This window comes from Lissotriton vulgaris, chromosome 4_1 (genome assembly GCF_964263255.1).
Source record: "Lissotriton vulgaris chromosome 4_1, aLisVul1.2, whole genome shotgun sequence".
NCBI classification, from domain to species: Eukaryota; Metazoa; Chordata; class Amphibia; order Caudata; family Salamandridae; genus Lissotriton; species Lissotriton vulgaris.
In genome coordinates, this window is record NC_141691.1 from 2,037,369,377 (window position 1) to 2,037,396,693 (window position 27,317).

General features: G+C 46.4%; 1 protein-coding gene across 1 annotated transcript in view; it reads right to left on the minus strand.

Annotated features, from left to right (window-relative positions):
* Nucleotides 1–24,786, minus strand: part of LOC147724917 (pentraxin fusion protein-like) — a 70,489-nt gene extending 45,703 nt beyond the window's left edge. Inside the window, exons 1-2 of the mRNA XM_086918131.1 lie at nt 24,776–24,786; nt 22,733–22,812 (exon numbers count right to left, since the gene is read on the minus strand). Coding sequence (XP_086774257.1) covers nt 22,733–22,812; nt 24,776–24,786 — 91 coding nt within the window. The remainder of the gene's footprint in view (nt 1–22,732; nt 22,813–24,775) is intronic.
* Nucleotides 24,787–27,317: the final 2,531 nt, after the last annotated feature.

Genomic DNA, 27,317 nt, shown 5'->3' on the forward strand with positions numbered 1-27,317 from the left:
GGCCTCTAGACCAAATGGCCCTAGAATTAAGTGGGTTAAAATCAACCCCAACAAACTCCTAGCGGAAATAAATGATAAATGTGGTGCGGAAATAAGCTACTTCCTCAAAGATGAGTATAATTCTGTAACCATGTAACCATGCTACCCATGATCAATAAGATCCATGCTACAATAGAGGGCCTATTGACTGGCAAGAATCATAAACATAGAGCAAAACAACCGGGCTGGTTTGATAAAGACTGTATAGATGCCTTATCCTCATTAAAACACGTGATGTCAATCAAACCTAGAGACCAGGAACAAATTAGGGAAAAGCGGCATGTTTATAAAACCATGCTAGCAGTAAGAAAAAAACAGTTACAAGATGAGGCATGGCAAAATGTATATATGGCGGCAGTATTAAAAAATAGTAAATTATTATGGGAGACAATTAATTGCCCTTTTTTAAAGAATGATACCATACCTGCAGTAACTTCTAACGTCAGTTGTAAAGATTGGATAGAACATTATTCCAAGGTTTTTAATTCAGATGATTTGTTTTTAGATACTTGGCCGACCATTGCGCTATCCATTTCCCTGAACGAGACCAGGCAGGACTTGAGAAGAGTAGTGGTGGCAAGGCTCCTGGACCGGACGGTGTGCCCATAGACCTATATAAACATGAAAAACACCTATGGGCACCCATCCTAACACGCTTTTTCAATGCTGCAATTGAATTTGCACTTCCTCAGACATGGGGCCAATCAATCATTGTACCACTTTTTAAGAAGGGCTCTAGGGCTGAGGCATGCAACTACAGACCTATCTCCCTCCTCGATTCTTCGATCAAAGTACTAAGTAGGGTCCTCCTGGCCAGACTGGATACTTGGGCAGAAGAGGAATCCATTTTATCACCAGTACAGTATGGATTCAGGAGGGGGATTGGTACGATGGAGCAATGCGTCAACCTTGACCTTATCATCCATAAATACACAACAGTTAAGGAAGGAAGCCTTTTTTTATGTTTTGCCGACCTCAGTTCTGCTTTTTATTTGGTCGAACACTCACTCTTATGGCCTGTTTTAATATAGATATGGGAGCCTCTAAAGAGATCATATACTTTCTCGCCAGACTATAAGAAATACTAACATGCAAGGTACGTTATGGGACTGCTGGCGAGTGCAGCCCTTATTTTAAAGTTAACAGAGGCATAAGGCAAGGATGCGTTTTAGCACCACTTCTGTTTTCACTGTTTATCAATGAGATAGATACGATACTTAGAACAACCGCGGTGGATGCACCATGTATTGATGGTAAGTCCATTCCAATTCTGCTTTATGCAGACGACGCGGTCCTCCTATCGTGCACTGAAAATGGTTTGCAACATCTCATTGACAACTTTTATGCTTTTATAGTTAAACGGAAATTGGTAATTAACAAGGGTAAAACGTTTACAAAGGCGTGTGGGAAAAAGACCAAGCAAAACAGGACCTTCTTTTTAGATAATGTCAGGCTAGAACCCGTCAAGAAATGTTGTTACCTAGGGATAACCTTTTCGGGGGACGGGGGCTGGACCAGCGAACAGGAGTGCGTACAGCTAAAACTATCGAGGAACACCAATAGCATCTTTAGATTCGCAACTAAACTGGGGAATCGCAGAATAAAAGTAATGATCCACATTTACATCGTGAGGTGCTTGTCATCTGCACTGTACGGGGCCGGTGTGTGGGGACATAACACCAATAGTTTTAAGCTGCTTCAACATCAGGAAAATCACTTTCTTCTTTGTTTATTATGTACCCCGGCATCTGCTTCTATAGAGATCATACATAGGGAAGTAGGTTTACCCTACATTGGAGATCTGGCCGCATTACGTCCCCTTTCCCTATGGAGATCCATTTGGTCTAAAGCAGAAACAGAATTCACACAAACCGTAATTAAGGATTGCTTAAAATTAGAACATCATATGCGTATCCCCTGGTTTAGGCACATCTGGTTTTGGTTCAAGGCAGTTTATGACCACAACCCTTTTTTTAACCCAGAACAGAGCGTCCCGCTTTCAAATAAAGAGCTAAAAGATCTGTTCTTGGAAAATGCAAAGAAGGTTAGGGCTGCCAGATATGCAAGCCAACATACATACGCATTCTATAACGAACACAATATTGTAGAAGGTCTCCAACAATACTTGATAACCGTCACCAGAAGTTCACATCGTTTTGTATTGACCCGGCTGAGATTGGGCACTGTGCACCGCCTAGTGTCCTTCCCACATACTGGATGGAATAGCACTTTGCCCTGCCCATGCGACGGGACATCCAAACAGAGCTGTTGCCATGTTATGCTTTTATGTAAATTTGATATTTTTTATAGGGAAATATATCTAAAGCCTATGTTTCAAAAACATAACAAAAGAACTACCAAAGAAGCCTTGCGGTTAATGTTCGAATTGAATAGCACGGATGTATGTTTCCATGTAGCTACCTACATTTTAAAATGTGTTTCCAGTAGGAAATCGATCATCTCATGATTCAGATTAACATGATCCCTGTAATTTTAACAGTCTGTATATTGTTGTTTGTATTGGTTTTATTACTGTATTTTTAAATTATCAATTGACTATTTATCTAGATGAAATTATCATATATTGTCAATATTTTAACATGAATTCAATTATAAACTATATATCTAAATGAAATATGAGCTATTCTAATTTTAAATCATACATTTTTTGGGATTACGCACTTTGTCACTTTACTTAAAGGAAATAATGTAATAATGTAATTAACTGTTTGCAAAATGTCTTGAGCGAAACACCGCAACTTTGTACTCCAAAAATGATTTAATTTTTCTAATTTCGTGGAGACTTAGTTCATGCCCTTGTTTTAGTATGGCAATCGATTTTCTTTAAAAAAAAGGTCTATGATGTATTATCTGTATATTCTTTTTGTCTGCTATATGGTTATATTCTATATACCGAATAAAGCATTTGAAATTTGAATTTGCTCTTTTCTTTTGGGTGTGCATAAAGATTAATAAATATTATGGTGTTCACAACTAACTGAGAGCCCAACTCCATTTTTATTATTTGCATGTCTGATGCGGTTGTTGACAATAGAACAGAAGACATCTTTAGTGCTGGTGGAGGATATGCCCGGGGATTTCCACTGGGGCTATTAGCTAGGTATCTTGGAGGGCAATGATTTCCTAATTTTCCCAGCTCTCTGGAGACCAATTTTCCGGCAGGCATCTCTTTAGATGTCTTATGTTCCGGGACAAGATATGGACTGGGTGACACTCTGGTATCAATTGCGTCATTGCATGCCATTCTCTTTGCAAGTCTAGTCTTTGGGGTTCTTGGTATGTTATATTCTGTAACTTTTATAGTTGCAAATGTTTACCATACACACCTTTTGCGCCTTGTAAAATCAAGAAAAATAGGATTGTACTAGGATTGTTGCATGGGGGCTATTTCATGACAGGAGAGGTGACAGGATAATGTTGTATCAAAGGAATAGAAAGAGATATATCGCACTCTTCAAACTTTGGGGCCTCTTTTAAGATGGCTGAGACCATTTCTTCCATCTTCCAAGTTGCATGTTTTTTTTCCTTCATTTATCATTTGCCTGGCCAATGAATTCTATTGCCAACAAGTCTGTAAATGTTAAAAGGCAGATTTATGTTGGGAATGCGCCACATTTGCGTCATGCAACTGCGGCGTAAACGTGGTGCAACCCTACGACCCATTTACAACGTGACGCATGTAGGCAGATGCGTCACGTTGTAAAGCCCTGCGCCACTTGTGGGCGTTCCAGCGCAGGGTGGGCGTTCCGGGGCAGGTGCGCCTTCTCAAAAGTGGCTGAGTGAAATCTATAAGATTTCACTCAGTCACTTTCAGGCCAATGCTGTGTCAAAACTCTGCGCCTGCTTGAAGCAGGCGTAGGTCTTGACGCAGAATTGTAAAGATGGGGCACTCACGAGCCTTGTTGGAGCTGCGTCGCGCTTGCGACGCAACTCCAGCAATGCGCCACCTTTACGGCACAGATGCGTCACGCATCTGTGCCGTTTTTGCCCCATGGTGCGCCGCATTGTAAATGCGGCGCACCATGGGTGGCGGAGCAGCGGCGCAAAATAACTGGCGCATCCCTGGGGATGCGCCAGTTATCATAAATCTGCCCCTAAATGTTTTAGAGTTGGTATGACTGTCATTAGGTGCAAGATGTTCCCTCTGTTTAGGTGATCTTGTGGTCCTTGTGAGGAATAGTGTGGTGTTTAAGTTTAGTTTAGGCTCCTTTTTTTGCTGAAGAATTGTTGGCGCTGGTCTAGAGCTTTGATTTCTTAACTTCTTTTCTGGTTCATTGTGGCTCACTTTTTCACATTGAACATTTATTTTAATCAATATCTGGTCTCTTGCCACTCTGCCAGGTTGCTGGCCTCTCTGTGAGATCACTTACCTAACTCCTCGTTTTTCCTCTGTGTGAATCTCTAGAGCAAGACCTAAACTGCTGTGGGAACAGCCTCTTTCCTTTGTGCAGATGGTCATAATCAGCTGTGCACTTGCGGTCACATTTTTAATTCTATCTATAATGCCCCCAGGGCACGCAACTGTGCGCACACTAGCTTTGTTTTCTTTTATTTGATTTCTGTTAAACGAATGACCACTGCTCTCCGAACTCAACCTTGCTGAGACGGGGCTTTTTAACCCTGGCGATGCAGCTGGCAGTGTCTAGCGACTGAGTTTTGCCCGAATGATCTCGTCTTCTTGATTCTGCTTGGCGATTGCCAGGGTCATCATTAAAAATTAAAGGTTGGGTAATTGTCCTTCACTTGTAGTTTTAATACTTTACTATTTTGGGTCCCATTTCCCGCTTTCCTAGTGTGTTTTTCATCTGCCTTTTTGTTAAAAGGAGAGGAAGGATATTTGTTTGGTTGGCCCGGGATGTTGGTTGTTGGACCACTTGGGTTTGTGAGGCGTCAATCTGAATAGCAGGTTGTAGAGAAGACGACCCGGTGGCAGGGGCGTAACAAACTCCCCCGCAGACCCCGCAGTGCGGGGGGCCTCACTCTCTACAGTTAATGAAGGGGCCCCCAGGGGGCCCCGGTCCCCTCAGCTCTTCTGAGAGCTGTGAGAGAGGTCTGCGCTGAAGCAAGCCTCTCTCTCTCTGCATCTGAAGCAGGTGCAGCCTGCTCGGAGCCCTTCGCCCCCTCCCTCTGACTGAAGAGAAACAAAGTATCAATATACAATGTTTCTCTTCAGTCAGAGCCAGAGGCAGTCAGGATGGGGCACCAGAGACAGCAGTCTTCACTGCTCCTCTGAGGCAGCACAGAGCCCGGCCCCCACTCTCTCCTCTCCCCCCCCAGCCCAGAGAAGAGACAGGGACAAGGATGGGGTGGGGGCTTCACCCCACAAGAGAAGAGAAGAGACAGGGACAAGGATGGGGTGGGGGGCCCACCCCACAAGAGAAGAGAAGAGACAGGGACAGGCCCCCATCCGAGAAGAGACAGGGACAAGGATGGGGTGGGGGCTTCACCCCACAAGAGAAGAGAAGAGACAGGGACAAGGATGGGGTGGGGGGCCCACCCCACAAGAGAAGAGAAGAGACAGGGACAGGCCCCCATCCGAGAAGAGACAGGGACAAGGATGGGGTGGGGGGCCCACCCCACAAGAGAAGAGAAGAGAACAGAAGAGAAAGGGACAGGCCCCCGTCCGAGAAGAGACAAAGGGTGGGGGGCCCACCCCACAAGAGAAGAGAAGAGTCAGGGACAAGTATGGGGTGGGGGCCCCACCCCACAAGAGAAGAGAAGAGAAGAGACAGGGACAGGCCCCCATCCGAGAAGAGACAGGGACAAGGATGGGGTGGGGGGCCCACCCACAAGAGAACAGAAGAGACAGGGACAAGGATGGGGTGGGGTGGGGGGCCCACCCCACAAGAGAAGAGAAGAGAGGGTGGGGGGCCCACCCCACAAGAGAAGAGAAGAGACAGGGACAGGGACAAGGATGGGGTGGGGGCTCCACCCCACAAGAGAAGAGAAGAGACAGGGACAAGAAGAGACAGGGACAAGGATGGGGTGGGGGGCCCACCCCACAAGATAAGAGAATAGACAGGGACAAGGATGGGGTGGGGGCCTCAGAGAGCAAGAGCAAGAGACAGCACAGAGCAGTGCTCGGGACCCTGACAAGGGTGGGAGTGGGGGCCCCCAGACAGAGTATTCTCCAGGGCAAAGCTTACATGAGAAGGGACGAGGCAGCAAAATGGTGCCCTCAGGTAAGCACGCTTGTTAGAACACACCATGGGCGTCCGCAGGGAGAGGGAAATGGGGGGCCGAGAAGGGTGCAAGGCAGAGGGGGAGAAGGGTGCAAGGCAGAGGGGGAGAAGGATGCATGGTAGAGAAGGGTGCAAGGCAGGGGGGAGAAGGGTGCAAGTCAGAGGGGAGAAGGGTGCAAGGCAGAGGGGAGAGGGTGCAAGGCAGAGAGGAGAAGGGTGCAAGGCAGAGAGGAGAAGGGTGCAAGGCAGAGGGGAGAAGGGTGCAAGGCAGAGAGGAGAAGGGTGCAAGGCAGAGAGGAGAAGGGTGCAAGGCAAAGAGGAGAAGGGTGCAAGGCAAAGATGAGAAGGGTGCAAGGCAGAGAAGAGAAGGGTGCAAGGCAAAGAGGAGAAGGGTGCAAGGCAAAGAGGAGAAGGGTGCAAGGAAAAGAGGAGAAGGGTGCAAGGTAGAGAAGGGTGCAAGGCGGAGAAGGGTGCAAGGTAGAGAGGAGAAGGGTGCAAGGCGGAGGGGAGAAGGGTGCAAGGCGGAGGGGAGAAGGGTGCAAGGTGGAGGGGAGAAGGGTGCAAGGTGAAGGGGAGAAGGGTGCAAGGCAGAGGGGAGAAGGGTGCAAGGCAGATGGGAGAAGGGTGCAAGGCAGAGAGGAGAAGGGTGCAAGGCAGAGAGGAGAAGGGTGCAAGGCAGAGGGGAGAAGGGTGCAAGGCAGAGAGGAGAAGGGTGCAAGGCAGAGAGGAGAAGGGTGCAAGGCAAAGAGGAGAAGGGTGCAAGGCAGAGAAGAGAAGGGTTCAAGGCAAAGAGAAGGGTGCAAGGCAAAGAGGAGAAGGGTTCAAGGAAGAGAGGAGAAGATTGCAAGGTAGAGAAGGGTGCAAGGCGGAGAAGGGTGCAAGGTAGAGAGGAGAAGGGTGCAAGGCGGAGGGGAGAAGGGTGCAAGGCGGAGGGGAGAAGGGTGCAAGGCGGAGGGGAGAAGGGTGCAAGGTGAAGGGGAGAAGGGTGCAAGGCAGAGGGGAGAAGGGTGCAAGGCAGGTGGGAGAAGGGTGCAAGGCAGAGGGGAGAAGGGTGCAAGGGAGAGAGGAGAAGGGTGCAAGGTAGAGAAGGGTGCAAGGCAACGGGGGAGAAGGGTGCATGGCAGATGGGATAAGGGTGAAAGGCAGAGGGGAGAAGGGTGAAAGGCAGAGGGGAGAAGGGTGAAAGGTAGAGGGGAGAAGGGTGCAAGGCAGAGGGGAGAAGGGTGCAAGGCAGAGGGGAGAAGTGTGCAAGGCAGAGAAGAGAAGGGTGCAAGGCAAAGAGGAGAAGGGTGCAAGGCAAAGAGGAGAAGGGTGCAAGGAAGAGAGGAGAAGGGTGGAAGGTAGAGAAGGGTGCAAGGCGGAGGGGGAGAAGGGTGCAAGGTAGAGGGGAGAAGGGCGCAAGGCAGAGTGGAGAAGGGTGCAAGGCGGAGGGGAGAAGGGTGCAAGGCAGAGGGGAGAAGGGTGCAAGGCGGAGGGGAGAAGGGTGCAAGGTGGAGGGGAGAAGGGTGCAAGGCAGAGGGGAGAAGGGTGCAAGGCAGAGGGGAGAAGCGTGCAAGGCAGAGGGGAGAAGGGTACAAGGCAGAGGGGAGAAGGGTTCAAGGCAGAGAGGAGAAGGGTGCAAGGTAGAGAAGGGTGCAAGGCGGAGGGGGAGAAGGGTGCATGGCAGATGGGAGAAGGGTGAAAGGCAGAGGGGAGAAGGGTGCAAGTTAGAGAGGAGAAGGGTGCAAGGTAGAGAAGGGTGCAAGGCGGAGGGGGAGAAGGGTGCAAGGCAGAGGTGAGAATGGTGCAAGGCAGAGGTGAGAAGGGTGCAAGGCAGACTGCGGCGTAAACGTGGTGCATCCCTACGACCCATTTACAACGTGACGCATGTAGGCAGATGCGTCACGTTGTAAAGCCCTGCGCCACTTGTGGGCGTTCCAGCGCAGGGTGGGCGTTCCGGGGCAGGTGCGCCTTCTCAAAAGTGGCTGAGTGAAATCTATAAGATTTCACTCAGTCACTTTCAGGCCAATGCTGTGTCAAAACTCTGCACCTGCTTGAAGTAGGAGTAGGTCTTGACGCAGAATTGTAAAGATGGGGCACTCACGAGCCTTGCTGGAGCTGCGTCGCGCTTGCGACGCATCTCCAGCAATGCGCCACCTTTACGGCACAGATGCGTCACGCATCTGTGCCATTTTTGCCCCATGGTGCGCCGCATTGTAAATGCGGCGCACCATGGGTGGCGGAGCAGCGGCGCAAAATAACTGGCGCATCCCTGGGGATGCGCCAGTTATCATAAATCTGCCCCTAAATGTTTTAGAGTTGGTATGACTGTCATTAGGTGCAAGATGTTCCCTCTGTTTAGGTGATCTTGTGGTCCTTGTGAGGAATAGTGTGGTGTTTAAGTTTAGTTTAGGCTCCTTTTTTTGCTGAAGAATTGTTGGCGCTGGTCTAGAGCTTTGATTTCTTAACTTCTTTTCTGGTTCATTGTGGCTCACTTTTTCACATTGAACATTTATTTTAATCAATATCTGGTCTCTTGCCACCCTGCCAGGTTGCTGGCCTCTCTGTGAGATCACTTACCTAACTCCTCGTTTTTCCTCTGTGTGAATCTCTAGAGCAAGACCTAAACTGCTGTGGGAACAGCCTCTTTCCTTTGTGCAGATGGTCATAATCAGCTGTGCACTTGCGGTCACATTTTTAATTCTATCTATAATGCCCCCAGGGCACGCAACTGTGCGCACACTAGCTTTGCTTTCTTTTATTTGATTTCTGTTAAACGAATGACCACTGCTCTCCGAACTCAACCTTGCTGAGACGGGGCTTTTTAACCCTGGGGATGCAGCTGGCAGTGTCTAGCGACTGAGTTTTGCCCGAATGATCTCGTCTTCTTGATTCTGCTTGGCGATTGCCAGGGTCATCATTAAAAATTAAAGGTTGGGTAATTGTCCTTCACTTGTAGTTTTAATACTTTACTATTTTGGGTCCCATTTCCCGCTTTCCTAGTGTGTTTTTCATCTGCCTTTTTGTTAAAAGGGGAGGAAGGATATTTGTTTGGTTGGCCCGGGATGTTGGTTGTTGGACCACTTAGGTTTGTGAGGCGTCAATCTGAATAGCAGGTTGTAGAGAAGACGACCCGGTGGCAGGGGCGTAACAAACTCCCCCGCAGACCCCGCAGTGCGGGGGGCCTCACTCTCTACAGTTATTGAAGGGGCCCCCAGGGGGCCCCGGTCCCCTCAGCTCTTCTGAGAGCTGTGAGAGAGGTCTGCGCTGAAGCAAGCCTCTCTCTCTCTGCATCTGAAGCAGGTGCAGCCTGCTCGGAGCCCTTTGCCCCCTCCCTCTGACTGAAGAGAAACAAAGTATCAATATACATTGTTTCTCTTCAGTCAGAGCCAGAGGCAGGCCCGGAAAGAGGATGGGGGCACCAGAGACAGCAGTCTTCACTGCTCCTCTGAGGCAGCACAGAGCCCGGCCCCCACTCTCTCCTCTCCCCCCCAGCCCAGAGAAGAGACAGGGACAAGGATGGGGTGGGGGCTTCACCCCACAAGAGAAGAGAAGAGACAGGGACAAGGATGGGGTGGGGGGCCCACCCCACAAGAGAAGAGAAGAGACAGGGACAGGCCCCCATCCGAGAAGAGAGAGGGACAAGGATGGGGTGGGGGCTTCACCCCACAAGAGAAGAGAAGAGACAGGGACAAGGATGGGGTGGGGGGCCCACCCCACAAGAGAAGAGAAGAGACAGGGACAGGCCCCCATCCGGGAAGAGACAGGGACAAGGATGGGGTGGGGGGCCCACCCCACAAGAGAAGAGAAGAGAAGAGAAGAGAAGAGAAGAGAAGAGAAAGGGACAGGCCCCCGTCCGAGAAGAGACAGACAAGAATGGGGTGGGGGGCCCACCCCACAAGAGAAGAGAAGAGACAGGGACAAGTATGGGGTGGGGGCCCCACCCCACAAGAGAAGAGAAGAGAAGAGACAGGGACAGGCCCCCATCCGAGAAGAGACAGGGACAAGGATGGGGTGGGGGGCCCACCCACAAGAGAACAGAAGAGACAGGGACAAGGATGGGGTGGGGGCTCCACCCCACAAGAGAAGAGACAGGGACAAGAAGAGACAGGGACAAGGATGGGGTGGGGGCCTCAGAGAGCAAGAGCAAGAGACAGCACAGAGCAGTGCTCGGGACCCTGACAAGGGTGGGAGTGGGGGCCCCCAGACAGAGTATTCTCCAGGGCAAAGCTCACATGAGAAGGGACGAGGCAGCAAAATGGTGCCCTCAGGTAAGCACGCTTGTTAGAACACACCATGGGCGTCCGCAGGGAGAGGGAAATGGGGGGCCGAGAAGGGTGCAAGGCAGAGGGGGAGAAGGGTGCAAGGCAGAGGGGGAGAAGGATGCATGGTAGAGAAGGGTGCAAGGCAGAGGGGAGAAGGGTGCAAGGCAGAGGGGAGAAGGGTGCAAGGCAGAGGGGAGAGGGTGCAAGGCAGAGAGGAGAAGGGTGCAAGGCAGAGAGGAGAAGGGTGCAAGGCAGAGGGGAGAAGGGTGCAAGGCAGAGAGGAGAAGGGTTCAAGGCAAAGAGGAGAAGGGTGCAAGGCAAAGAGGAGAAGGGTGCAAGGCAGAGAAGAGAAGGGTGCAAGGCAAAGAGGAGAAGGGTGCAAGGCAAAGAGGAGAAGGGTGCAAGGAAGAGAGGAGAAGGGTGCAAGGTAGAGAAGGGTGCAAGGCGGAGAAGGGTGCAAGGCGGAGGGGAGAAGGGTGCAAGGCGGAGGGGAGAAGGGTGCAAGGCGGAGGGGAGAAGGGTGCAAGGCGGAGGGGAGAAGGGTGCAAGGTGGAGGGGAGAAGGGTGCAAGGTGAAGGGGAGAAGGGTGCAAGGCAGAGGGGAGAAGGGTGCAAGGCAGAGGGGAGAAGGGTGCAAGGCAGAGAGGAGAAGGGTGCAAGGCAGAGAGGAGAAGGGTGCAAGACAGAGGGGAGAAGGGTGCAAGGCAGAGAGGAGAAGGGTGCAAGGCAGAGAGGAGAAGGGTGCAAGGCAAAGAGGAGAAGGGTGCAAGGCAGAGAAGAGAAGGGTTCAAGGCAAAGAGGAGAAGGGTGCAAGGCAAAGAGGAGAAGGGTTCAAGGAAGAGAGGAGAAGGGTGCAAGGTAGAGAAGGGTACAAGGCAGAGAAGGGTGCAAGGTAGAGAGGAGAAGGGTGCAAGGCGGAGGGGAGAAGGGTGCAAGGCGGAGGGGAGAAGGGTGCAAGGCGGAGGGGAGAAGGGTGCAAGGTGAAGGGGAGAAGGGTGCAAGGCAGAGGGGAGAAGGGTGCAAGGCAGATGGGAGAAGGGTGCAAGGCAGAGGGGAGAAGGGTGCAAGGGAGAGAGGAGAAGGGTGCAAGGTGGAGAAGGGTGCAAGGCAACGGGGAGAAGGGTGCATGGCAGATGGGATAAGGGTGAAAGGCAGAGGGGAGAAGGGTGAAAGGCAGAGGGGAGAAGGGTGAAAGGTAGAGGGGAGAAGGGTGCAAGGCAGAGGGGAGAAGGGTGCAAGGCAGAGGGGAGAAGTGTGCAAGGCAGAGAAGAGAAGGGTGCAAGGCAAAGAGGAGAAGGGTGCAAGGCAAAGAGGAGAAGGGTGCAAGGAAGAGAGGAGAAGGGTGGAAGGTAGAGAAGGGTGCAAGGCGGAGGGGGAGAAGGGTGCAAGGTAGAGGGGAGAAGGGTGCAAGGCAGAGTGGAGAAGGGTGCAAGGCGGAGGGGAGAAGGGTGCAAGGCAGAGGGGAGAAGGGGGCAAGGTGGAGGGGAGAAGGGTGCACGGTGGAGGGGAGAAGGGTGCAAGGCAGAGGGGAGAAGGGTGCAAGGCAGAGGGGAGAAGGGTGCAAGGCAGAGGGGAGAAGGGTACAAGGCAGAGGGGAGAAGGGTGCAAGGCAGAGAGGAGAAGGGTGCAAGGTAGAGAAGGGTGCAAGGCGGAGGGGGAGAAGGGTGCATGGCAGATGGGAGAAGGGTGAAAGGCAGAGGGGAGAAGGGTGCAAGGAAGAGAGGAGAAGGGTGCAAGGTAGAGAAGGGTGCAAGGCGGAGGGGGAGAAGGGTGCAAGGCAGAGGTGAGAATGGTGCAAGGCAGAGGTGAGAAGGGTGCAAGGCAGAGAGGAGAAGGGTGCAAGGCAAAGGGGAGATGGGTGCAAGGCAGAGGGGAGATGGGTACAAGGCAGAGGGGAAAAGGGTGCAAGGCAGAGGGGAGAAGGATGCAGGGTAGAGAAGGGTGCAAGGCGGCGGGGGAGAAGGGTGCAAGGCAGAGAGGAGAAGGATGCAAGGTAAGTGTTACCTATAACGGCTGTATTGGGGACAGTGGCATAACAATCGCCCCGCATCCCCTGCAGTATGGCGGGTCGCTGGCCTGAGAGCTCTAGACTGGCATGGAGAATGGGAGGGGGGCCCCCTCCATGTAGTTTGCAGGGGGGCCCCCTCATGTTTTGTTACGCCACTGCCCGGCGGTGGTTTCCTTGTTGCTTAATTCCACAGCTCCGGAATGCGCTATTTGATTCTGAGAAATTAGTTGCTTCTCTGCCCTCCCGGAGAATGCTTGTTAGTAGTGCTGGGAGAAACCCTAATTTTTCCAGAATTGGGCTGCAAGCACAGTTTAAAGCTTGTACCAGAGTAGGTGTTTTATTTTTATTTGTATATAATTGGCCCATCATTGAGTCAAGCTTGGCATTTATACTGGAGATGTGTTCTGCTATGGCATTCGGTAGATTGATTTGGATGTCAAGTTTATCAGACAGCATAGTAAGGGCACAGGTTCAAGTTTGCAGTGCTTTCAATAAGGAAGTGTGCAGATTTGAAAGGACTCCAGTTTTTTTTCCGATTCTTGATTCTCATCTAGTAGATGTTTAGTAATGCTGTGATACAGCTGATAGTTCCATTCTGTTGTACTGCTGGATAGGTGGTACATGTCATTTTTGTCTACTGTATTTTCCGTGACAGACCACTGTTCACTGGTGGATGGTTTATTTTTATTATGGACTTTGATAGCTAAGGGGGAGGCCTCTTTTCTTGACAGCTCTGGTGAGCTAGACATGCCTATTATTGTTTGCTGATGGTCTATGAGCCGCGGTGTCAGCTTTTTCCTTAATTGACCAGCTGTTGGACTCATCAATTTGACCCGTTTCTTGTGCTAAGCTGATGTATTTTGACATTGAGGGGTGAGCCTTTCTGTCTTTCTCTAATATCTTCTCTTGGGGCCATAAGTACCAAGCCTTTTTCCTATTTGCAAACGGGCCGATTCTCAGAATCGGCCCATTTGTGAATTGGAAAAAGCCTTTTGGGATGTGTCATCCCAAAAGGCCATCGCAAAATAGAGAATTCCAAAATTTGTGATTCTCTATTTTGCCAATGCAATTAAGGAATTGTAAATTGTGATTCCTTAAATGCAATTCTGGAAGCTCCAGAAATTTGCCATTTGACCTTAAGGAATTGAAAATTCCTTAATTTGCGATTTTCTTTAAAAAAGCAATTTTTGATTTTTTAAAAGTGCCATATATCTCACACATATGCTTTAGGGCATGTATGTGTGCAACATGTGCACACATGCATATTTAAGGGGTGCAACAGGGTGTCCTTTTGGCAGTCTTGCAACATTGAAATTGCATTTTGAATTTGTGATTCTCTAATTGGTAATCGCAAATTGAGAATGACTTCCCATTCATTTTATGAGCCTCCTCGCCCATAGGAATGATTGTGAAGGTATTTCTTATTTGGGAATCTCAATTTGCAATTAGCAAATAAGGAATATATTTTCAGCAAATCCTACATACATTGCATTTTGCGATTCTCTAATTGCGATTCGCTAAAAATTGCAATTTGAAAATCGCAAAACTCTTTTTTGACACATGTGGCTCTTGGTTACTAAACTTAATATTGTTTATTTTTGCTGTGTAATTGCTTGTTGGATTTATCATTGCAACCTTTTCTTTTTCTGGGGAGCTTAATATTTCTCCTGTAGTGAAGTGTGCCTCCGGTCGGGGCATCGGTTACTTACACAGTTGTGGTGAAGCTTTAGCCATGGTGTTTATTGCTTGCAATATGTCCTTATTGTTCAGTCTTGATTGCGACACCATCTACGAGTCACAGAAGTCGTCTGTATTATAGATATTCTCCTTCCTATATTTTTGCTTTAGCTGTTGTCTTGGAGTGGAGTGATTTGGGGGGTTTTCTACATCCTGATAGTTTTCCGCTCTATTGTCAGTTCTTGTGTCAACCCTGGGTGTGAGATCCAGTTCTGTGCTAGGGTCAACTTGCACTTGCGTGATTTGCACCGTGTTCCTCCTGCAGTTTGACGTTATAACCTCTTGGTCAGCATCTGCTGTCCCTGGGATAGAATCTGTGCTGTTACTATATGTTAAGGCTTCATCCTTAAGGTGTATTTCAGTGCTCAAGTGTAGTTATGCTTCAATAATTTGCACCTTATTGCTCAAGCAGTTCGGATTTGCATCCTCCTGTTCGATGGCTACTGTCACATGGAGGGTTTCTTTGCACCCGCTACTGTTTGGAGCTGCATTCATTGCAGTTGCTGTTGTCTTGTGTAATTCTTTGTCTTTTTTGTCTTTGTTCTGCATAGGGGCTAGTTTGTATGGCATCAGCGGTTTAAGAAGGCCATTAACCTTTGTTATCGTGGAGTATATGACTGAGGTGGGGTCCTTTAAGTAGGTAATTATCCCATTGTAGTCATTGAACCAAAGATTGAATAGCTTGGTGATATTAGCATTGCTCCTTGATTACCTGATGATTTTGGTGAGCAACCCAAGAGGGATGCAATTCTTTGGGTTTCGATTTTGCTTTGTTGGTTGTGGTGGTTGCTTCCTTGTCCTGCCTGATCTCATTGCTCTACTTAGTTTCTGATGACCGGGCAGGGCTGGGCTAAGCTGGTAAATAGATAAAATGAGTTGGCGAGCTTTTCTAGTCGTATGACCTACTGACTGCTTTTCTGGCTGCAGAATTTACTTTTGATGCTTGTTTGGCCTTTTCCCCAGTGAGCATGCCACAGTGAGTTTTTGGTGGTTTTGTTGCAGGTGCCTTTTGACTTGATGCTTAGATTCTGGGTGATTTAGAGGCTTGCGATAGATGCTTGCAGTAAATGCCATTAGTGCACCATTGTGGAGGCACCTGAGCTCTAAAGAAGAGGAGTAGTAGGTGTTTTACCCTTACTGCTTCATCCAATGTAACTGTCAAAGTTACAAAAACGAAGCTACAAGTGATGTGGTTGGCTCAGGGTGCGCTGGGCTGTAGGAGGGAGACACTGTTGAGCAGGGCACACTCGACGAGGCAGTAAGCCACACCCATACGTATCTGGGTTGCTTCCACCATCCTGTCTGGGCTTACACACAGCAGCTTCCTTCTAATGGCAGCAGTGCCGCAACCCTCTCTGAACCAGCCACCCACCTTCACCACTTCCCCCAGTCACACCTTACTGCTCTCGGCTCTCTGCCGCTAGTGTGTTGTTGAGTCACGGCAATGTAGATGATGATGGAGACTGAGAGAGTCTGGGAGAGAGATGCTGGAGGAGAGAGAGTTGTGGTCACTACTGCTTCTGCATTTGCTTTAGGGGACTAGGGACCGGATATCCCCTCCACTGCTCTCAATTCCATCTCTGATCTTGGTCCCCTCCGGGCACGGTTCTTTAGGGGAAAGCAGAAAATTGGGAAAACTAGCAGAACAACGGGCTGAGGGACTTGTCCACCCCATAACCCCCTGGATCCCCCCGGTACTTAGGAACACCTGAAGTAGCAGTTCAGCAGCAATCGCAGGGGCTAGGGCGGGGGCTACTGCTCAGCTCAATTCAGTGCCACTCTTGCTCCTCGCTGCTCGGTCCTCGCTCTTACCTCCTCACTTACGAATCGTATCCAGTGTTTATACTGATTCTGCACATGTTGTTGCTTAGATAATAGCTTTTCCTTCACAAGATAATATCTTTTCCATCACAAGTGAAGTAATTATTTTGAGAAACAGCTTTATAGGTGACCTTACATTCTTTCTAATATGTCTTATTGATCTATATAGGTAGAAGGGAGATTCCTCTGTGTAAGATGGCACCTCTGTGCCATAGCCCCATATTTATTATGGCTTATATTTATATAGTTGTTTTAACACATCCATTACTCTTTTGAAGATGTTCCAATATTTGTGTACAAAGAGATTTAGCCATGGTAGTTTGGCTTCCAACAAAGACACCTTTGTTGAGTTATTCAAGCTTATAATGACTACTCCTTCATTTGTATTCTACTAGGTGGTGCACATTATTACTCTGCAAGACATTTCCTTTCAAAAGAATTCCTGACCAAAAATTGGTCTATGGATGCACATATTATTCTTGTTTTGAATTAAATCACAAGAACGTCATCTTCACTCTGATACATTTTTTGCAGGGTAGCCACTTCAGGTCATATATTTTGAGAATGGCAACTGAATGTGAGTATGAACTGTAACATATTTTTTAATTTATGAGGCAACCCTTATTAATGATAGTGACAGGCCTGTGGTATGATTGAATGCTCCCTTTTAACTTAAAATTTCATTTCCCCATTTTAAACTGTGCTTATCATGACAATTGTGAAGATACTTTTGGGTTATTTCTGTATTTCTTATAGAATATGTGGGAGGCTCCAGAGTTCCTGTCTCTAAGTTGGTTGCATCTATTTGATGCTCTGTATACTGGGATCCTCACCCTGATTCATCCTGTAGTGTCCTCACCAGCCTGGAGTAGGTAGAAATATCCAGATGCTAATCTGGAAAACCTGGAGCACTGCTCAACACACTCCACTGACTGTAAACCACTATGTACAAGATACAAACAAAATGCAAATAAACAATTTGTATAGTTATACAAAGTAATCAGCAATTCAATAACACATGGTGATTGAAGAGTCTTCAAACAAGGTTTAGATGCTTGGATGTTTTAATTGTTTGTGGGAGTTTGTTGGCAGTCACAAAATCCACGATGTTGGCATCATCAAATTAATTTTAAGCATTCCCAATGCATTTCGGGCTTATCTAGCCCTTCATCAGGGGTATCTGCATAAATAGGTACAGTATATTCCAACAATCATAATTCAGAGAAGCTTCTACAGATGTGGTTACTCTTGGGGTTAGACATATTGGTTACAGGAAAAATAGAACACAACAGTGTACTTGAAGCAATCACTATACCAGAGTGCGGAAACAATAGTGATGGTGAACTGAACACAATGGTGTGAGAGAACTAGAGTGCCAAAAGAGAAGGTAGAGAATAGATAACCGAAAAGACAGCGTGCACTTAGTTCAAATACTTGTGATGGCTGAAGGTGGGCTGGGTTCATGGGGTATTGTTAAATAGTGACTAGGGATGGTTGATGCTCGGCCGCGTGTGAGGGCGCTTAGCGAAAATAATTATGAATAGTCCTTACTTGAGTTAGTAGCGTCAAGCTACATTTAACCAACAGATACAGCCCTGGCTGTATGCCCAAAAAGGCTGTGTGACAAACGTTGTTGCGAATTAACTCGGGGAAGGCTGAAAAGAAAGGGGTGAGAAAGAGTGCATACCGAACCATCCGAGCAAAGGCTACGTGTTAAGTGAAGTTTACAGAAGCGGGACTTACCCGTCAAGACTCCCTTAAACCACCGCAACGGGGAGAAGAACACCTGGTCGGTGAAGACCAATCTGTAAAATGGTGACGCATTAGTGGCCCAGCTGGTGAGATAGTGTACGTATGCGCAAGAATGTTCAAAAATCTGTAAGAAACTCACCAAGAAGAAAGATTGTGGCTTAAGGAATATCGACCGTGTAGAGCTGACAGGACATGTAAATTCGGAACACGCTGAGAAACACCGGTCGCTGTCGGTCGGCGTTTGAAGGAGAGTGCACAATGGAAAGCGAGAGTGGACTAAAGCGCGAAAGCGTGTCTGCCATCTTAGAGAGGGAAAGTGTGTGGGGTTTAAAGTATAGCAAAGCAAACTGCCAGAACACCGAAAAACAGCAGGTGAGGCACTCTGTAAAGCATCTAATGGAACATGTTTATAGTTAGTTGCAAACCCATCCTACAACAAAATATAGAAGATACATGCGAAACATGAAGTACATAAAACGTGAAAACACTGCATAAAACACAAACAGCTGAGACATCGAGCAACATTAGCACAGAGTGCAACATTACATTAAGCATAGTGAATAATCAGTGTCACTCATGACTACAATGTTTGCAAGTACAAGTACAAATGCCACGTGTGGGGCGTAACAATAAAAACCAGTGTGGCATAATTATGAATTCTAAAGCGATCTATATTGAGTAGTTTTTACAGGAAACAAGCTAGCTCTAATTTATCATTAAGCCCTGTTGGGGTCAAGGATTGCATGAACAAAATCCAATGCGCTTCACGTTGTAGTAGGATTTTAGATGAATCACGGTCAGGGCGATGGTCTATAACCTCAAGAACCCCGGATCTTAGTTGTGCAATGTTGTGTTTACAGTTATTCCAATGCTGAGCAATGGGAGAACTGGTTGTGTTAGTACGTATACAACTTTTGTGCTCTGTTATGCGTGTGCGCAACATGCGTTCTGTTTTACCTACGTAAAATAGGTCACAAGGACATTTTATGTAGTACACCACGTGATGGCTGTTGCATGTGGCATTAAAGTTCTACGTGATGGGTTTACCTGACCTAGGATGGTGGATCAGTTTGCCAGTGACTGCATTGTTGCAATTAGAACAATTCAAGCATTTCATCATTCCTCTGTGCTTAGCTTGTGGGGAAGATTGGCGTTTGTTTAGAATTTCTTTAAGGTTTGGTGATCTCTTATATGAGAATAATGGACATTCTGCAAACATTCCTTGGAAATCAGGTTCTGATTGTAGTAGAGACCAGCAATTTAAGATGATGGATTTGACCACATTGGATTGGGTTGAATACGTGGAGACAAATACTTGTCTGGTAGACGTCGTCCGCTTACTGCTCACCAGCCTGGAAGCATGCAAATAAACACAACACACACAGAGCACTGGACTGTATGTGTCTGTTCCTCTGCATACAATCATATTCTGTTCTATGATTACACCTCCCATCAAGTTAAGCACTTCCTCTATGGAGTCCGCTTAAAATTGCAAATGTCCTAGAACTCCTAAGGCCTGTTGTACGACCGTTATTTTGCATTCACAAATGGGAAATCGTCCGGTGTGTGACTGTAAAATAGCTCTGCTCTTTGTACTAACCCTATTTTGTGAGTCAAAAATCTATTACTGACTTGTAAAATAGGGGTTGTGACTGGCTATTAGGAAGGGGTGTGTCAAGGGCGTCCCTTCCTCATAGCAAATCACACTTCAATTTACAATTGTTTTGTAGCCACAATTGTGGCCGCAAAACACTTGCCCTTTACTACCAATTCTAAAAGGGCTGCTTTAAAAAAATACTTTTATTTAAACAGAATCACAGAAATGGTGGTCCACTAACTCCTCAAGAGGGAATGATCCAGCCATGTTTTGTTGTTTTTCTAATATCTGTCACCTGACTTCGGACAGTGCAGGTGCACCCTACTACTTTTGAGTGTATTGCACATATGACCTATTGTGTGGCCACAGTAAATACTAGTTTACATTCTTAAAATGCTGTCACGTTTGCTTGTCCACCTTTTGTTTCCTTATATTTTAGGTGGATTTGCTGTGCTGCAACCATCCTGGTGCAGCTTCACTAAAATTGAGTGACTATCTTTTATTAGAAGAGAGATCCTTTGCCCGCATGGGGGCGCATATTCACTATTTTTGGTCCTAATTAAACACCATCTAATCTCTAGGCTCCCTAGGCTTGAAACATTTTGACCACACCCTGTTAACCACTATCTTGGTACATTACGACCTCACGACAGCACCACTGTTTTTACTTAGCCCTGTTATCCTTTCACTATAAAATTTGTTCTTAGGATAACAGAGACTATTTTAGATACCCCTCACACGTATCACTTTCTCACAGAGCTCTCTTATATGCACTTACCTTAACAGCATTACCAGATCAAAAGATCTCCAACAAAGAGCCACCAGGCCCGATCAGGAGCACCCAATGATGAAGCATGACACCTGTTAGAACTGGGATCCCTAGTTGGCTGAGGTAGGTACCTTAGGCCAAGGAGGGACCTTCATTTCCACATCAGGGAAAGGAAGGACACCTTCTCATATAACTCCTGCTATCCCCTTGGTAGCTTGGTATGAGCAGCAAGGCTTATCTACAAAGCAAATGTGTAAAGTATTTGCAACCACGCTCCCTGTGACCCAATGCTGACACCACAAAAGGACTCCAAACGAGTCTCATATAAAAACAAGTATGTTGATATAAAATGATATACGATGAGACCACACAATAAAAATCCATCATATGTGTATTTGTATACCTCCTGACCAGATTTCCCAGCAGGAGAGCGATTAGGTGGCTGGCGTGGCTCATGCAGCACAGAGGACATCAAGATCAAGGTGTCCTCAACCCGAGGTTTTGGTGACAGGACCAGCTCCCACTCACTGGAGTAGGAATAGTAATTTTTACCCCTCTCCAATCCAGCATTTTCCCTACAGTTGCACTTATTGGTGCGGGAAACGTAATTTTTACCCCTCTGCCATACAGCACTTTCCGTATTGTTGCACTCATTGGCGTGAGAATAGTAATTTTTACCCCTCCGCTATCCAATACTTTCCCTACTGTTGAACTCACTGGAGTAGGAATAGCAATTTTAACCCCTCTGCCATCCAGCACTTTCCCTACTATTGCACTTATTGGAGTGGGAATAATATTATTTACTGTTCCCTATCCAGCACTTTCCCTACTGTTGCACTCACTAGAGTTGGAATAGTAATTTGTACTCCTCCTCAATTCAGCACTTTCTCAACCGTTGCATTCACTGGAGTGGGAATAGTAGTGTTTACCCTTCTGCTATCCAGCACTTTCCAGATTGTTCCCCTCATTTGAGTGGGAATTGCAATTGTTACCTCTGCTCTATCCAAAACATTCCCTACTGTCTTACTCACTGGATTGGGAATAGTAATGTTTACCCCTCCGCTGTTCAAAATTGTCTTACTGTTGCACTCTTTGGAATTGGAATAGTAATTTGTACCCAACCGCTATCCAACACTTTCCCTAATGTTGCACTCACTGGAATGTGAATGGTAATTTTTACCCCTCTGCCACCCAGCACTTTCCCTACTTTTTCACTTATTGGAGTGGGAATACTAATGTTTACCCCTCCACTAACCATCAGTTTCCCTCCTGTTGCACTCATTAGAGTGAAAATAGTAATTTTTACCCCTCCACTACTCATCACTTTCCCTACCGTTGAACTCATTGGAGTGGGAATAGTAGTTTTTACCGCTCCGCTATCCAATATTTTCCCTACTGTTGCACTCACTGGAATTGGAATAGTAATTTTTACTTCTCCGCTATCCAATACTTTCCTTACTGTTGCCCTCACTGTATTGGGAATAATAATGTTTACCCCTCCGCTATCCAGTCCTTTCCCTACTGTTGTACTCACTGGCATGGGAATGCTCAATTTTACCCATTCGCTATCCAATACTTTCTGTACTGTTGTATGTATTGTATTGTGAAATGTACGTTTACCTTTTTTTTAATAGTTAAATGCTTCAATTCCTTACAAAATGGTTATTTGTTTAATTTTAAATTATTGATATATGTATACATTTTATTTTCATATAATTTAAAAGTTTAAAAATTAAATAAAGATAATAGTTAATACATTATTTTTAGGCAAATATAAATATATATATATAAATTATTATGTTTGCGTGCTTCATTTTTTTATTTTAAATTAAGTTTATTTGTTATATTTAGTTAAAATATATGTAAAATCTGATGTATCTTGTTAATATTAATAATATTTTTAATATATTTATTATATTTTATTTTATATTATATATGATTTTTAAGTCGATATTTTGTACATTTATACTTTTGACTTCAATATTTTTAATTCAATATTTTTGTACTTACCTGTTTAAGTATAGACAACCGATATTTTTGCCGTCTATATCTTTTCATCAATATATTTGTCATCGATATTTTGTCAGTGATGACCCTCTAATGAATTGATCTTTTCTCGTATATAGAGTGCAAAAAGAATTACATACTTTCATGATTGTCAAATTGTATTACTGATATACATACTTGAAAAACCTAAAAAAAAAAAAAAAAGTTGAAATGAAATCAGAACAGTGTTACTTACTTTATCTCTCTCCTCATGTGTTAGGAGAGATGTTAACCATAATACAACTCTTCTCGAACGTTGTGCCACTAATCACACGTTTCTCCACGGAAAAACTTCCCCCCACCCCATCTGTTCATCCAGAAGACAGATATGCAGTGCCTCCATTTCTACATTTTGTGAGATAAATTAAAAAAACACGCCGAAACCTCTTGTGCACCGTGTCAAACTCCAACGGAGCAACCACTTTACAGGCTATTTTACATTTCAATGATTTCTTTACAGAAATATGAAGCAGGCTTTCTGTAGACCGATGCCTGAAGGGATTGCAACTTCTCCTACCTGAAGGTGATGGCTTACAACTTTCGAGTGTTTGACTTTTTACCCGGCCCAAAAGCAGGAGAAACAGAATAATTTTCATCCTATGGGATAAAAGGAATTGATGGAGAAACATTGGAAGTATTTACAATGCATAGAAACTGACAATGCACAAGAAATGACATTAAGGAATTCGTAATTGACCATTGTACAGTGTCACCGTTTCTCAGATCTCATTCTACCTTTAGCAGAACATGTCTGTGAGAATGATGAACAGCATTGCTGGTCACCGACAATCCACCTCTCATCCTGACCGGGAGGCGACTAGGAAATGTTGTCACCCTTTCCATACACTTCACATACATATACAAAAACGATCAGACTCTTCAGTGTGAAAAACATAATTTAAAAAAAGGTGCTTTAAATACCACAAATTATTATATTCCATTTTAAATCCTATGTGATATTCAGGGCTATGTTCAGTTGTATTTTAGTTTGACTTCATTGTTCTTTCCTTTATGAAAAGGCTAAGTTGCAAGGGTTGCGCATGCCCAAATTACTGATTAATTTTGTCCCAGAGAGTCAGCGCCTAAATGTCTCTTTAATCCGCCTGACCTTGGTGCAATGGCATCTTTGCACCTGTGCACACATGCTGGGGCCCGGCTCGATGGTACCACACGTTTCTACAGCAGGTCTAGAGGGCCCTCAGCTTCCCGGTGCTTAGAACAAGTGCGTGACGGCAGCAGAAAGCGTTGCTGGGACTGGGCCCCTTTTGGTTTCCAGGGTTACCTGCACCTATGGTGGAATGAAAGACAATGATAGGACATTGGGCCGATGGATGAGGGCTCCATTAATCCCAGTGGGGCTGGTAATGGAAGTTACATCTCTGGGCTGCAGCTGACTCGCCCCATAGGTGTCATGAAAGTGATTACCAGCAAATGGCCAATGGTAAGTCACACCTGGGTTATAATTAATAATGGAGTTGCTGTGAAGGGCACGGTTGGGAGGAATTAACAAGGGAAGTGCATGTTTAAAATGTAACAAAGTGGCACTTGTTGGGTACAGAGAGTGACGTAATGAGGATGCCAGAGGCCCCAGGCAAACAATTAACTGAGCTTCCCATTCATTGATCAGTACTGATAACAGACGTAAGTGCAGACCCTGGAAGCGGTGCCGCTGCACCTGCCGCACTTTTGGTTTCTACACCCTTTGTTACAGGATGGAACGTCGATTTTTCATGCAGGTTCACATAGGCATTGGCCTCCGGTAGAGCCTCAGACAAGGGAAGAGGTCTGCCACAGAGGCAAAGTGAGGTCTCTACAAACATGTTATGCAAAATAGATCATGAAATTGTGTGCTGCTGGGGGCATGGAAGCAGGTACGGCTGCCAACAGCCTCATGGTGGGCTTCACACAGAGTGGCCCATGTTGCCTGCATGAGCTACAGGTAGCGAAGGGTGTCCACACATCTGTGCCTCACCCCCTTTTCTAAGCCCTTCAGTCCTACATCTTCACATTTACTAAAAAGGTAAAGGAAAGGAAGGAGAAATGCAAAGACCCACAGCGAAAGGAAGACAGTGATGTAAGAGGGGTCAGGTTCACTTCACAGTCTAGCCGGAACATTCCAGAACCAGAAGGTGGCGAAAGAAGGATGAAAGACCAGGCAATTGATGGAAGAAAAGCAGAGCAAAATAGACCTGGACGAGGATCAGGGAAGGTCCTAGAGTCCATTCTCAGGGAAGGCTTGGAGGTAAAGCTTGGTTTTCAGTTCCTCCTGAAATGTCCCATCCAAACCAAGTTAATTCCACACGTCACAACATAGAAGAGCCTGGCAGATGGAGCTAGGACCCTGGCCGGCAGCAGAGAGAGCTGTCACTGGCATGTTTGGAGTACACTGGACTAGACAAGACATGACAGGGCATGGACCCAACTGACACAGATGGTATGCATGACCCATCCTCCTTGACAACTGGTCACAACAGTGATCATGTGAAGATGTAAGATGCTCTCTTCAAGACAACAAGACAAAGTGCAGACATTTAAACAACAAACTTTCTAGAAGACCCACCTGCTGTACATATTCAGAAGTTTCTGAGAGACAGAACACCAGAGCCTGCTTTTCGTTGCACTATTCTCTTCTTACTGCACTAAATGACTCACCACTGCAAACACATCAGCAAACAAACATGTAACCAATATCCTGGGTGTACTTCCTGGTTCGTTTTCTATGCCAAAAAGTGATCCTGGCTATTGCTGTGGCGCCCCTCCGCAAACAGAAATAATCACTGTTTTGTGACGGAAAACACACACCTCTGGTTCATGAAGTGCTGGAAGGGCGGGGTTCTACACCACCTCTCTAAGCAAGACTTCATCCGACTTGCACACAGTACCAACAATATATCAATGACTAATCAAATACTTGCTTTTGTAGGAAAAAGAAGTATTTTATTTCTAACTCTACACATGCAAAGAAATTACAATAATTATCTGTAGTGATGTAGCATTCTGGGGCAGGCCTAATGCATCTCTCGCGGTGCTCCGCACATGGCTGAGATCATGGTAGCCCTCTCGAGAGACATCAAACTGCTCTTGCACAACATGACAACCCAAACAGGGTACAGCCTTTCTCCTCACACAACACGCAGGGACCCTACTCTCTAGGGCTCAACACTGGACCTTGATCCCACCAACAGTCCTTTCCATCTTAAACGGCACACTGGTCCTGGCAAGCAGAGAGGCACTCATACTGTTTTTTTCCTCTGTGATGTCCCGTCACCCCAACAGGTAGACTAGTTATCATTGCCCCCCCAGTCCGTGTCACAGGAAGAAGTCATGAACAGCTTCTCGTTAATATACAGCCAGAATGGCCACTTGGCAGATGATAACATGTGGGGTCTCAAAACCCCATTCTTATAGTTATGTTAATGCTATTTTCTATAGCGCATGGACCACCCAGGGGCATCTTGAAGCTGTTGAGGAGCATGATGGGGTGGAACAAATGAATATTAATACAGATGGGCTTTCAGTTGTTTTCTGAATTTACTGTAGATGGGCGTCTCACAGAGAGCTACGGGTAACTTGTTCCGGTACCTTGGGTTCAGGATAAGAGAAATCCTTGTCCTCAGTGTGAGTTTGACATATTCAGGGCACACACAAAAGGGCTTGGGTGCCTGATCTGAGATTTCAGGACGGCACGTAAGTAGTAAGTTTCTTTCAAAGTCATCATGGACCTTTGCCTCTCAAGGCGTTATAGGAGAGACAACACATTTTAAAGTAGGATCACTTCTTCACAGGTAGCAAGTGCAGTTTACTCAACAAAGACGTGGAGATGGTGCGCTCAGGACAGTTCAGGATGAATCTTGCTGCGGTGTTCTGGACCACCTGTAGCTTTGCAAGCAAAGTCTCACCCACTTCGGCCAGCAGAGCATTCCCATAGTCCAGTCTACTGATGAACATCACCTAGACAGTGGTTCTGCGTGAGTTAGTGGGGAGGAAGGGAAAGATTCTGCACAGAAGGTGCAAGTTATAATAGCAAGAACTGGTAGTAGCAGCAATAAGGTCTTTCATAGTTAAAGTATGGTCAAGTTTTAGCCCTAAGTTTCATACACATTGTTTGGGAACATGAACTGCTCCCAGTAGGTGTGGCCACCATTCATCCAAGCAAAGGGTTGGGGCTTTCCCCATTAGCTCGATCTGCTGTTTTTTCTGGGTTCAGCTGGAGACAATTCTAAGTCATCCAGTTGGAGATTGAAAGCATTCTGTCCGAGAAGTGCATTTTCTCTGATTCTAAGTTCAAGCCAACAGTAAATATAAGCTGTGTGTCAGCAGCGTATGAGATTATCTCAAAGCAATACTACTCAACAATCTTTGCTAACAGAGTCATATAAAGGTTCAATAGCGTTGGACTTGTACATGATCCCTGGGGTACATCCTTATCCAACTACGTTTTGTTTGAGTAATTAGGCCCTAATATGATCGGTTGTTGTCTATCTGATAGAACATTCTGCAGCCACTTTAATGCTGTTCCCTGGATACCACAGGCCTGCAATCTTCCCATACGTTTTGGGTGAGAGATGGTGTTGAAGGACCTTGGACAGATCCAATAATATCAGTGCGATCAAACCTCCAACATCCATCACCTGTCTAAGGTCGTCAATCACAGCCTGAAGTGCGGTGTCTGTACTGAAACCCGGTTGGAAATCCGAAGAATCCAGAATTTTATTGGTTTCAAGATTTGACCCCAACTGCCTATTTATTAGGATTTCCAATTGCCTACCCAACAGGGAAAGCAAGGATATAGGATGGTAATTACTGAGTATTTGTGGGTTGGATGTGGCTTATTTCAAAATAGGCCGTACATATGATTCCTTCCATTCCATGGGGATAGTTTCTGTTTGTATGGAGCAATTGAAAATATTGAGGATCATAGGGGCACTGCAAGTGGCTAGAAGAGCCATCATCTTAGGGGGATACTTCCTCTAGCATGGCCATCTGAAAACAATCCAGAGTAGTATGGGTTTCCTTTCCTTGCTCTTCTAATCTAACACTGATCTCTGAGTTCTGCAAGGAAGCAGCCGGAATTTGCCGTAGAGGTTAAAATCTTTTCCTGA